We start from the raw sequence: 13,787 nt of genomic DNA, 5'->3' as shown, positions 1-13,787 counted from the left end.
TGATGAATGGATATTCTTGGCAAGAGTAGGTAAGAACAAGAATGTTGTAGAAGCGATGAGTACTTAAATTAGGCAATAAAGTTCATAGAAATTAAGGAAGTCTGATATTTATTTTAAAGTCACAGGGAATCATTTTCATATCTTATTTTTGCATTTAAAATGTCTTTTTGTTGAAATATACTATGGATATACCAAAAGCCATGTATCATAAGGGTACATCCTAATGAAAATTCATCAACTGAAGTCACCTGTATAACCAGCTCCAGATCAAGAAACACAACATTGTCAACAACACAGAAGATGCTCTCTTGTCCCTTTCCAGTCACAACACCCTCCTTACTGCCACCAAGTGTATTCAATATTGTTTTATCTCACAGTTTAAAACTCTTTTACACTGGATTTTTTTTTTCAGTGCTAGTTATGCAAAATTAACTGATTCTAGTTTCAACTTTTCTCTTCTAGGAAACATTCAAGGGACAGAAATCAAAGTTAGGGTAATTTACAAACCTGAATAATTGAGTGTTGGCTATTTGCATTTTGTTCTTTAAACACAATTTGGGTTAAACACTTCACATAAACTTTCAAACTGAGCTTAGGATGGAAAGAAATAACTCTGTAAGAAACTCAATTTCCATTTTTTGAGGCTAAAAGAAAGATAATAGTGCTTTTTAAAAGAAAACCATATAATAAAATTCTGACTATTTTTACATCACATTTATTTACTAGATTATGATGTGTTCCATGTATGGCATATGCAAAGTAAAGAATATAGACCTTAAATTCAAAATCATTGTAACAGCATATAAGGATCTTCCTCATGCTGTTCAGGAGGTAGGTAATGTTCCGTGGTAAGATTTTTTTTGATAAATCCATATCTATAATATTGATAATTTCAGTCATTAATTAGATCATATATTCTGACTTAAAATGTAAATTCACAAATCAAATTTTTACTTTTATATTGTTAATTATTTGTAACTCAAATGGAATTAGAAAGCTAAGGCAAATTATGAAATTATCCATATTCATAGTTTTTTATAAAGCAAGTAAATAATACTATATTCCTGCAGTAGTAAGCAGGATATTTGTAATAAAGTTGACATGAGTCATAGGACATTAGATGTTCTTTCAAGGAATTTTTCTTACTTTATAGGAAAAGCCAGTGTAAATGCAGCTGTACAAAGAAATGGTAAAAATTTTCAGTGTAGACACATTTTGTGTTTCCTGTTTACCTTCCCTTTAGAAAAACAGGGCCAGGCGTGGTGGCTCACGCCTGTAATACTAGCACTTTGGGAGGCAGAGGCAGGAGGATTGCTTGAGCCCAGGAGTTCAAGACCAGCCTGGGCAAAATAGTGAGACCCCATCTCTACAAAAAATAGAAAAATTAGCCGGGTGTGGTGGCATGCACCTGCAGTCCCAGCTGAGGTGGGAGGATTGCTTGAGCCTGGGAATTTGAGGTTGCAGTGAGCTATGATGACACCACTACAACTCTAGCCTGGGCAACAGAATGAGACACTGTCTCCAAAAAAAAAAAAAAAAAAACCACTACAACTCTAGCCTGGGCAACAGAATGAGACACTGTCTAAAAAAAAAAAAAAAAAAAGAATTGAAACTTTAGAGAAACAGTGGCAGTAAAATACATTTGGTATGACACTCATTTCATACTCTTCTGTGGTAGATGAGTTGTGGGTCATTTTTCCAGTTTATCATTGGAGTTCTCAAAGTAATAAAAACCAAGTTTTTTTTGTATGTTTGAAGTTATTTTCTAAATCCAGTCATTTTATTTAATAATTGTATATATCAGAGGCATCCTATAAAACCCCTGTGCTTTTACCTAACTAAAATTTGAGTAAAATGTAATTATCAAAAAAAAAAAATAGTGCTTTTACTAAGTGTCTCCTTCTTGCAACAGAGTAATGCACACTTCTTGAACCCTTGCAGATTAGGGGGATGCAGGGAGGTCTGGCCCAGAGAATGTAGTCTAAATATTGGTGGATAATGTTGTTGGCTTGTGCTCTGCTCTGGCCCTTTAATTTCCCTAATGCTTTCCATCCTGCCAGCCTGGCTACTCCTCTCTCTGGATGGCCAGCCGTTCTATCTGCTGCTGCCTGGCTGCTTCTCTGGGTCATTCTGTGACATTTCACTTCTGGTAGAGCAGCCATAATCCAACCCTAAGAAGGCTTTTTAGATTATTTTTTCCTGTATAATATATACTTCTTACTAATTAAAAAGTATAACAAACTATTAGAAAAGGAAATCTAAAGAGAAAAATTCACAAATTCATTTAACAAGTATTTTTACTATTCTCCCTCAGACATTCAAACGTGTTTTGATCAGAGAAGAAGAGTATGATTCCATTATAGTATTCTATAACTCGGTCTTCATGCAGAGACTGAAAACAAATATTTTGCAGTATGCTTCCACCAGGGTATGTTGAAGGTATCCTTTGATTGGGAAAATCTAATTATTAAGTAATGGATTCCACCAGAACATTAAATAAATAATCTACTTTTTTGTTTTTGCTCCAGCCCCCTACATTGTCACCAATACCTCACATTCCTCGAAGCCCTTACAAGTTTTCTAGTTCACCCTTACGGATTCCTGGGGGGAATATCTATATATCACCCCTGAAGAGTCCATATAAAATTTCAGAAGGTCTGCCAACGCCAACAAAAATGACTCCAAGATCAAGGTTTGTGTTTTCTCTGGTAAAGTGAAGTGGTAAAGAATAAAAGGAGATTATTTGATATAAGCATAAAAATATAAAGCTTTCTTTGTTTAAAATAGACATTTTTCTCTAATTTGCTTATTTATATTAAGTGCCATTGTAAGAATTTGGGGGAAAAGATAATCTAATTGAATGGGTTTGCAAATTTAATTATCAGCTTTCCTGGCTGCTTTCCTGGAGTTTGTTCTTTTCTAAACAGTTTGAGAACTAGTTTGGTTATACATTTCAAAACACTTTCATATTTTTGTAAGTATCCAATCTCCCAAATAAGTAAATTACTTAGGTTAAGAATTTTTATTCTGTAGTTTACTGGATGTCCTGTAAACACTTTCTGTGGACCTTGTTCATTTTACATTTTACAAAAGTGGAGATAACTTATTAAATGTAGATGACTGTCAGTTAAGTCTTTAGAGGTTCATTCTTAATCCTGCTGGTAGCCGCCTTATATTACCTTGGGCAGGTTTCTATCTCTACTTCAGAAGGGTGCTGTGGATCAGGGAAATGAGTGTGAAGCTGTTTTAAGTTCTCAAATGAACTTAAAACCTATTATCATCATATTATCATCCACATCTAACCACAAGTGCCCTCTGGCTTCGAAGTGCTTCAGTTGACTAATGATATGTTATCATGGGCTATGTGAAACTGACTTTATTTGTATAAGTAGAAGGCATATTAGTATAGTTAATGTAGTCTTATCTCAGAAATTATCAGCCAATATAGTTGTACCTAATGGGTAAGAAAAACAAACAAGGAGAAGGGGCTATATTAGCCTTTAAGAAAATATTTATATGTGTTTAATCATATAGGGAATGCAATTGTGATAAAAATTTCAAACTCTACAGAAAAATATGAAGTAAAAAATAATTGGCAGTATGATACAAAAATGCTCTCCTGTGCCCTTGTATCATCCTTTATTTGGTGTTCTTGTAGTTGGATATCTGTGTACTGAGATCTGCCACTTAAATTTTAAACTGCTAAGATGCCACACCATGTCTATTTAAGTTAATTTACACGGTCCCACGCCACCATATGAAAATGTATACTTAGGTAGTTTTTTAATGATGATAATTAACCCATATTATGGTGACGATGACAGCTATTTGCTGATCTCAATAAAATCAACTCTGTGTTGGTGTTAGTGTTTTGGCAAAAAAATCACATTCTGAAAATCCTAATTATTGATCTAGCATTAAGAGAGCATCTTAACACTCTATTTATCCAGCATATTTAGGTATTCTGGTTAATCAAATGTTATATATGGAATCATGGCCACTTATCAAGGAGTTGGAAGAAAATATATTAGTATATATTCACTAGTTCCATGTGCATATTTTCAAATCTTTGTTATGTCAGTATAATGCTATTCTTCAGCTCTATTATCAAGAACATAGATTACTTGGTTCAAACAAAGACAAATAAACTAATAGAGATTTCTGATTCTAGGATATATGATAAATAGCCTTTATTATATATCAATATAGATCCTAATAAGAATTCTGATTATTACTTAATGCTGTCAGTTTTTGCCCAAATGTAAATTGAATTTTAAATGAAAATTTGTGAAAGAAATTTGATAACTTACCCATTGATTTATGAAGAACTAAAAACAGGGGTAAACTTAAAACTTTCTTTTACCCTCTTTAAATATGAGCAATGACACAATATGTTTTTGAAAAACTAGACTTCTTGCTTTAAATATCTAAGAGACTACATGAGTGTATGATTAGACTAGCACTGTTAGAATAAGCCCATGATGAACATAATTTGTCAGTGGCTCTAGTAGAGGAAAACTTTGATTTGGTATTCCTGATAGTCCAGAATGATGTGTCTGTGTCCATCTCTGTACAGTTGTGTATGATTTTCACTACTAATTTGTATTTCATTTTAACTTGACAGAATCTTAGTATCAATTGGTGAATCATTTGGGGTAAGTATTTTTTTTCCATGAAATACAAAGGCATGTACTATAACTATAAAAGAAATTAAATATTTCTATAATCGTTAATTATAATGCTAATCTTAATTTATAAATGCTATTATTTAAATACCTTATCCAGGCATATTGCTTAGAATTTAGAAGATAGAAATATCTCAGCTTTATTTTCAAATAAGGTTTAATTTCAAATCATACTTATAATTGATGAACATCAAAACTGTTTTCTAAACATTCCTTTGAGACTATATATGTATAAACATACATATATGTGTGAGCTGTTTTTACTCATAACACTTTTGACACCAAATGCGTGGGGGTTTTTCTCATACCCATCTAGTCTCCAACTCTCTGCACACAGCTGGTGTCCTACAATTCAGTTCCGACACTCATCGGTTGGAGTTAGTATCAGACTCCACAGGAGCAAGGGCTCAGTCCTGCGAGACTGCCCTCACTGCAGATGCCAGTCACAGTGTCAGGTCCCCCCAGGTTCACCACACTTGACGTCCAACTTGGCTACAGAGTCAGGAGGTTCCCACAATACCTCCTCCAAGTTTGATCTTTTGCTAGAATGGCTCACGAAATTCTGAAAAATGCTTTAATCAGTTTATTATAAAAGAGACAAATGAACAACCAGATGAAGAGGTACATAGGGCAAGGTTCAGTAGGGTCCCTAGCATGGGAGTTTTCTGTCCCTATGGAGTTAGAGTGTGCCACCCTCCTTGGACATGTTTGCCAATTCCAAAGGTCTCCCAACCCTGGGGTTGAGGGTTTTTTATGGTGGTTTTATTGTGCAGGCATGCTTGATTAACTCAGTCTCCAGCTCACTCCCCTCCCTGGAGGTTATGGGTGGGGCTGAAAGTTGTAAGCTTCCCATCAAGGGTCGGTCTTTCTGGTGACCACCTCCTATGCTGCAGCTATTCAGGGGTCTGCCAAACATAGCTTCATAATAGAACAAAAAATGGTCCTGTCACTTTTATCACTCAGGAAATTCCAAGGGTTTTTAGGAACTGGGGACAAAGGCCAGATATCGTTATGTGATACTGTATGTGTATGTATGTAACCTCACAGGAATGTTTACAAAACAGTTTTGAAATTCACTAATTATGAGTACGATTTGAAATGAGATGCTCCAAAATGTCATGAGCCTGTCCCTACCTACTGGTCTTCTCTGTCCTTACATAGACACTGTTTTGCTTATCCTTCCTTTCAGACTTCTGGGATATTCTTTCTCTGGTACACTGATTAGGAATTGGTTACATGAGACCCTGCCCCAGTAAAAGTGACAGGGCTTATATGGTGATCTTCATTCCAGGCGATCCAAGGGAAAGCTTAGCTTTGAAACAGTTATTCTAGGCTAGTAAGCCACTACTCTAGTTGGCCTTGCATTTTTTTTTTTTTTTTTGAGACAGAGTCTTGCTCTGTTGCCTGGGCTAAAGTGCCATGGCATCAGCCTAGCTCACAGCAACCTCAAACTCTTGGGCTCAAGCGATCCTTCTGCCTCAGCCTCCCAAGTAGCTGGGACTACAGGCATGCGCCACCATGCCCAGCTAATTTTATATATATATATATATTTTTTTTTTTTTTTTTTTTTTTCAGATCATTTTTTTTTTATTTTTAGTAGAGACGGGGTCTCGCTCTTGCTCAGGCTGGTCTCGAACTCCTGACCTTGAGCGATCCTCCCGCCTCAGCCTCCCAGAGTGCTAGGATTACAGGCGTGAGCCACCGTGCCCGGCCTGGCCTTGCATTAAAGTCAATAATTTAGCAGTCCCACATTCAGTGTGCATTACTATTAATATGTTGCACCACTCCTCCCCTCCAGAGAGCTTATATTCTTACAGGAATGGGAAGGCTCCTGTATTATTTATTGCTGCATAACAAATTACACCCAAACTTAGTGACTTAATACCAACATTTATTATCTCAGTTTCTGTGGGTCAATAATGTAGGCACAACTTAGCTGGATCCAGGGTTTCTCACAAGACTGCAGTCAAGATGTCAGCTAAGGCTGCAGTCATCTCAAGGCTGCACTGAAGAGCATCTGCTGGCAGACTTGTTCAAATGGTTGTTGGCTGGTCCTCCATGGCTGTCAGCCCAAGCCAACAGTTCCCTGCCTTTGGGCCCCTCCACAGTGCTACTTGCTACTCACAATGTGACAGCTTGCTGCCCCCAGAGCAGGGACTCTGAGGGAAGAGGGGAGAGAAGGAGCAAGATGGAAGTCACAGTCTTTTTGTAACCTAATATTGGAAATGATAGCCCATCACTCTTATCATTTTGCTTAGAAGCAAGACAACAGTAGGTCCAGACCACATTCAAGGGGAAGAGGATCACACACGGGTATGAATGCCAGGAGGTGGGGATCACTGGGAGCCTTTTAAGAGGCTGCCCACCACATTACCCCAAATGAAGTAACTAGGAAGAGGTAAAAGTTTAAGTGCTAAATGACCAAATGTTAAAAATGTGTGTTATAAATAGTTCAAGATGGGCTGCAGCTGTCAGGCTTCATGAAGGAGGTGAGGAACCATGTAAGTAGGGTTGGAGCTGGCTAGGTATAGGATAGTGGTCTTCAAACTTTTTTGCTTGCCATAACCTCTAAAATAATTGAGAAAATATATGTATTCCCATATTTTAAAGCCAATAACTAAAAATATTATAAATTTAATAGCACAGGATTTAGTTTCTGTCATATTTTATGTATGCTTTAAATATATTTTCCATCAAAATCTATTTTTTTTTATTTCAGCATATTATGGGGGTACAGATGTTTAGGTTATGTATGTTGCCCTTGCCTCCCCACTCCCCCTCAAGTCCGAGTTTCAAGTGTGCCCATCCCTTGGATGGTGCACATTGCACTCTTTGTGTGTGCAAATACCCGGCCCCTCCTCCCCCCTCCTCCCTGCCCGATATCCAATAGATGTTATTCTTATATGTACACTTATATGTTGATCAGTTAATACCAATTTGATGGTGAGTACATGTGGTGCTTGTCTTTCCATTCTTGGGATACTTCACTTAGTAGAATGTGTTCCAACTCTATCCAGGAATATACAAGAGTCAAAACCTATTTTTACATTTAATTTTTGGAATTAGCTCATTTAATTTTTGGAAAATAAAACTTCATTGGCAAAGCTAATCCTCACTGTCGAATCTATCAGTCAAATCAGATTTAATTTCTATCAGAAAGTCTATATGACTTGTCTACATAATGCCCATAAAGTGAATCAAAAATTATTATTCACTGGACACATCACTTCTTATCAAATTCTTGTAACCTTCCCTCTGCTGGTTATATAATATCCCCCCAACAAGGCTCCAGAAAGCTGTTCCAACTTTGCCTGATTCTGGGAAATGACCCTGTGCGGTGAGTTCTGAAAATGATGAACCGGGACTTTCAGAGTAGTCAGCTGTGGGAGGAAGAGTAGGAGCCTCATGAGAAAAGACAAGAGGATTTAAGAAGACTGGGTGTTTAATTGAAGCAGAATTAGGTACAGTTATTTTGATTTTTATATTTTTATCTTTTATTTGGTCTGAGAAAGCGGAAAATTAGAGTGAAGAGATTACCTCGACCTAATTTTTGACACACCTCAAACTATAATTTAGGGGTGCTAACTACAAAATGCTGGTATTTAATGATTTAAAATAATTTTATAATTTGTAGACATCTGAAAAATTCCAGAAAATAAATCAGATGGTATGTAACAGCGACCGTGTGCTCAAAAGAAGTGCTGAAGGAAGCAACCCTCCTAAACCACTGAAAAAACTACGCTTTGATATTGAAGGATCAGATGAAGGAGATGGAAGGTAGGAACCCTTTTAGAATGTTTTCCGGTAGCTGAGCTGGCCATCTGGAGAACCCAGAATCTCAGCTCTGTTTCTGACTTACACCAATCCCTCCCATGTCAATTTTATTTGGAAGTTGTGAAAATGGCTCAAAATAATAGATATAACTGTAGCGCAAATTTAAAAGCACCATATAAACTGTATACCATTATCAAAATTCAATGAACATGAGATTAAAAATCTGTTTTACAAAGCTATTGATAAAAATTTTGTAGTTTTAACATTAGATTTTAAAATGATTACTCTTGAAAAATATTAACTGTTTTATAAGAACCAGTGAAAAAATATATTGCATCATAAATTTGTGACATTTATATTTAGATGGTTAGTTTATAAACCTTTGAAATTAAAAGTTGCACACTAAAATAGCATAAAATATGTCATTGAAAGTACCATAGCTAATTAGAAATTAGAGTTTTCCATTTATACATATAAATATGAAATACTTTGCATTTTTTTAAATCTGCAGTAAACATCTCCCAGGGGAGTCCAAATTTCAACAGAAACTGGCAGAAATGAGTAAGTACTTATCATTTCACCTATGTAAATGAAAGATTGTTCACACTGCAAAACGCCTTTTCACTTTATGAAAGAATACACACGTAATTCCTTCAATTAGCAGACTTATCCATTTAAAATATAATGCAATCAAGAATGTATTATTTACCTAAAAAAATTGGTGAATTAAATGTATGACAAAAAATGAAGGTCATCTTTACCCTAAAATCTTCCGTGCAGGAAAACCAAGAAGTGAGACATCGCGTGACCGCATTTTCAACACAACTGGCTGTGGTTAGGAAATACTTCAGGATAGCAGAACTGTAAGGAGGAACTCTTTAAGAGTGTTAGCAATAGGGAAAGGTTTTTTAAGAGTGTTAGCAATAGGGAAAGGTTTTTTGAGAGAGTGTCACTCTGTTGCCCTGGCTAGAGTGAGTGCTGTGGCATTAGCGTAGCTCACAGCAACCTCAAACTCCTGGGCTCAAGCGATCCTTCTGCCTCAGCCTCCCGAGTAGCTGGGACTACAGGCATGTGCCACCATGCCCGGCTAATTTTTTCTATATATTTTTAGTTGTCCAGATAATTTCTTTCTATTTTTTTAGTAGAGACAGGGTCTCACTCTTGCTCAGGCTGGTCTCGAACTCCTGAGCTCAAACAATCTGCCCGCCTCGGCCTCCCAGAGTGCTAGGATTACAGGCGTGAGCCACCGCACCCGGCCGGGAAAGGTTTTATAAACCTAACGTATATAAACTTCATCACCCTTATTTAAGGAATAATCTTTTATTCTGCTATTGTTGAACTTTCCTAATTTGCACATTTTTAAACTAATTTCAAACAAAAGTTTTCCATTACTGGAAATCAGAATGTTTATCAAGAATACCACATTATTTTGTAAAATATACAGAGTGATATAAATTTGGAATGTTAAAGCAAATGGAATTCTATTCAGGGCTACTTTGAGATTATAAAAAATTAATCCAAGGCATAGTAGATGGAAAGCACATTAGGAAAGGGATAAATGCTCACTAAGTGCTAATGGGGTTGTCTTAAGTAGCTGTGGTAGTGAGTGTAATATTTCCAGATCCATTAATAGGGAAAGGAACTGGGACTGGGAAAGAAGAAAAGGATTCAGGAGGTAAAGGTGTTACTGCTATCATTTCTAGGTCATAGGACACATCAATGAGAACAATACCAATTAAAATGTGATGAGAGGCTTTCTCATAACAGCCTTTGTACATACTTTGAAATGTAAAGTATTATAAAAAATGCTTTTGGATTTTTTTTGAAACCATTTTTTCTATGTATGTTATTTTGAGTATAATTGAAACTAAATGTACCAAAAATTTAAATTTTCTAGTTATAAATCTCTTTGGGAATTTTACATTGACTAATATATTCCTATTTTAAATAGTTGTGTCTTTGCCCCCCATACAAAAAAATGGATATGAAGATTACAACCAAAATCAGGCCTTGAAAACATGTGGAAGCATTTTGGAGCCCACAAATATGCATTTAAAAAGGAGCAGAAAGCTGTAAAAACATGCATATTTTCTTAGAGAAGAGTTCAGTTGCTATAGTCAGTACATTTCCCAGTGACGTGCTTGGCTATGATGGTGCGTTTCCTCTGCCGGGCCAAAGTTCAGGGCCTTTGTGCAGCTGGACAAGCAGCAAGAGTTTTAACCCCTGAGGCTAAGGCATTTTCCAGAATGCTTTTCAGCTTTCCTCAAAGAATTACATTCAGAAAACATCAACATACAATGCTGCATTGCCCAGAATAGAAGGGCAAGAAGGGGAGTGTTAGAACTATTGACTATTTTTCTTTTCCAAATATGAATATTCTTTGTGCTTCTTTATGAAGAGTTTCTGCCCACCTCTAAAATCAACTTAAGAATTCTTAAATAATTTAAAATTAATCATTCTAGTATTATCTATATATTGTAAATTAAAAATGTAAAATATCCATGCCTAATTTAAATGAGCTGTGAGTTGATGTCTCTGTATTACCTGCAAGGCATCTCTGAAAACAAAGGAATCAGTGCCTAGCTGGGGAAAGAACACACCACTCACTCTGGCAGATCCAGTCTGGACCAGCCCAGGATTCTACTCTGCTCAAGTGTAGGCCAGACTCAACCTCATCATCTCTAGAACAGTGGTCTACAAAGTGGGGCATACCTGGGAGTGGGCAAGACCATCTAAGTACGTAAAATATTAGAAGTTCTATTTATCTCATCTCTTTTTAATGTTTGTTTGGGTATGTGTTTTATAATTTATATACACATACTACATCATACATAAATATATAACATATTTTCATGGTACATGCTCAGAAAAACTTTACTGACAGGGATATATAATTCTTAAAAATTTGGAGATTGGCCGGGCGCGGTGGCTCACGCCTGTAATCCTAGCACTCTGGGAGGCCGAGGCGGGTGGATTGTTTGAGCTCAGGAGTTCGAGACCAGGCTGAGCAAGAGCGAGACCCCATCTCTACCAAAAATAGAAAGAAATTAATTGGACAGCTAAAAATATATACAGAAAAAATTAGCCGGGCATGGTGGCGCATGCCTGTAGTCCCAGCTACTTGGGAGGCCGAGGCAGTAGGATTGCTTGAGCCCAGGAGTTTGAGGTTGCTGTGAGCAAGGCTGACACCACGACACTCTAGCCAGGGCAACATAGTGAGATTCTGTCGCAAAAAAAAAAAAAAAAAAAATTGGAGACCATTGCTTTTGCAGGGTCCTGAGCTCCACCGATTTGACGTAGACATAGTATGTATGACAGCCCTTGCCAACTTACCCAGCACCGTCGGTGCTATTAACAGTTCTTCATCCTTTTTCCAGCATCGACTCGAACACGAATGCAAAAGCAGAAAATGAATGATAGCATGGATACTTCAAACAAAGAAGAAAAATGAGGATCTCAGGACTTTGGCGGACACTGTGTGCACCTCTAGCTTCACTGTCTCTCACGGATGTGACTGTGTAACTCTCCCAGGTTGTTTACAGCCACGTTTAATAGCTTCAGCTCTTTTTGTAGATATAAAATGTGCAGATGCAATTGTGCAGGTGATTTTTAAGCCACTTGCAGTGTTGTAGACATTGTTATTATACAAGATTGAAAATCTTGTGTAAATCCTGCCATTTAAAACGCTGTAGCAGGTTGTTTCCATTTCCGGTGTAAAATTGCTGTGTTTGATGATGAATAGGGAGGATGCCCTGGAGTGGGCGTCCTAACAACCCGTGCCTGTCTGACTACTTCTGTTGTAGCGTCTATGTGATGTCTGCTCTTGTTTTTATTAATTTATATGTATATTTTTTTTAATTTAACATGAATACCCTAGAAATTGTGTCCTGTCTTCCAAATGCAATTTAACTGCCCATTTATCCAAATTATCCTGAACTCTTCTGCTAATCCAGATATTACTAGAAACTAGAAAAAAATTACTAATTTTTACACATTAGATTTTATTTTACTATTGGAATCTGATGTACTATGTGCTTGTTTTATAAATTTTAGCTTTCAAATACAAGCAAAGTATAAACATGATACTGTCATACTACTGACAAAGATTTCGTACCTCAGAACTTGTAAGAATTTCTTCTTTCCTTCATTCAGCTCATGCTTTGAAATGAGGATTATTGGTAGTACTCTTGGTTTTTATATCATTCAGATCACTGAATTTATAAAGTACCCATCTGGTACTTGAAAAAGTAAAGTGGCCAGATCTCTGCTGTAGAGGACCCTAATACAGTATATCCCAAGTGCACTTTCTAATGTTTCTGGGTCCTCAAGAATCAAGATGCAAATTAATTAATCTCCATAAACAGACTGTTAACTATAGGAGCCTTAATTTTTTTTTTTTTCTTAGAGATTTGTCTAATTGCATCTCAACAATTATTCTGCCCTCCTAAATTTGGGAAGGTTTGTTTCCTCTGGAATGGTACATGTCTTCCCTGTATCTTTTGAACTGGCAATTGTCTATTTATCTTTTTTTTTTTTTTTTAAGTCAGCATGGTCTAACACTGGCACATTCAAAGCCACATTATTTCTAGTCCAAAATTTCAAGTAATCAAAGGTCTTTTTGTGGGTTAGGCATTAATGTTTCTCTCTGATTTTGTGCAAAAGCTTCAAAGGAAAATAGCTGCATTAGAAAAAGAGGCGCTTCCCCTCCCACCCCCCCCACACCAAAAGGTGTATTTAAACTATCTTGTGTGATTAACTTATTTAGAGATGGTATAATTTAAAATAGGTGGTATTTAAGGTAGCATTAGCTAGCTTTTAAGAAAATCACTTTGTCTAAACTCAGAATTCTTTTTAAAAAGAACTCTGGTCTTATTTTGTTAGAAAACAATTTTATTTTGTGCTCAATTAAGTTTCAAACTTACTATTTTGACAGTTATCTTAACAATGGCACTAGAAAGCATTACCCCATTCTCGTTAATTTCTGCATGAATATCATACAAATCAGTTAGTTTTTTAGGTCAGGGGCTTACTATATTTCTGAGTCTTTTGCTGATAAGTTTACATTAGAATTAGTGCCAGAATTTTAGAAACTTCAGAGATCGTGTATTGAGATTTCTTAAATAAGGCTTCAGATATTGCTTTATTGCTTTTTTTGTATTGGTTAAAACTGTACATTTAAAATTGCTATGTTACTATTTTCTACAATTAATAGTTTGTCTATTTTAAAATAAATTAGTTGTTAAGAGTCTTAATGGTCTGATGTGGTCTTTGTATGACGTGCACTAATGTTCTCTTCTGTACGTGTGCTCTCTCCTAGTACCTCCTCAT

General features: G+C 36.3%; 1 protein-coding gene across 1 annotated transcript in view; it reads left to right on the top strand.

Moving 5' to 3' along the window:
* Positions 1–12,348, top strand: part of RB1 (retinoblastoma 1) — a 182,538-nt gene extending 170,190 nt beyond the window's left edge. The window contains exons 15-21 of the mRNA XM_012648486.1: positions 727–831; positions 2,315–2,428; positions 2,529–2,692; positions 4,625–4,655; positions 8,320–8,462; positions 8,971–9,020; positions 11,837–12,348. Coding sequence (XP_012503940.1) covers positions 727–831; positions 2,315–2,428; positions 2,529–2,692; positions 4,625–4,655; positions 8,320–8,462; positions 8,971–9,020; positions 11,837–11,910 — 681 coding nt within the window. The 3' untranslated portion in view covers positions 11,911–12,348. The remainder of the gene's footprint in view (positions 1–726; positions 832–2,314; positions 2,429–2,528; positions 2,693–4,624; positions 4,656–8,319; positions 8,463–8,970; positions 9,021–11,836) is intronic.
* Positions 12,349–13,787: the final 1,439 nt, after the last annotated feature.

Source organism: Propithecus coquereli, unplaced genomic scaffold (genome assembly GCF_000956105.1).
Source record: "Propithecus coquereli isolate 6110/MARCELLA unplaced genomic scaffold, Pcoq_1.0 Scaffold11, whole genome shotgun sequence".
Lineage (NCBI taxonomy): Eukaryota > Metazoa > Chordata > Mammalia > Primates > Indriidae > Propithecus > Propithecus coquereli.
This window is presented reverse-complemented; position numbering and strand designations above follow the sequence as displayed.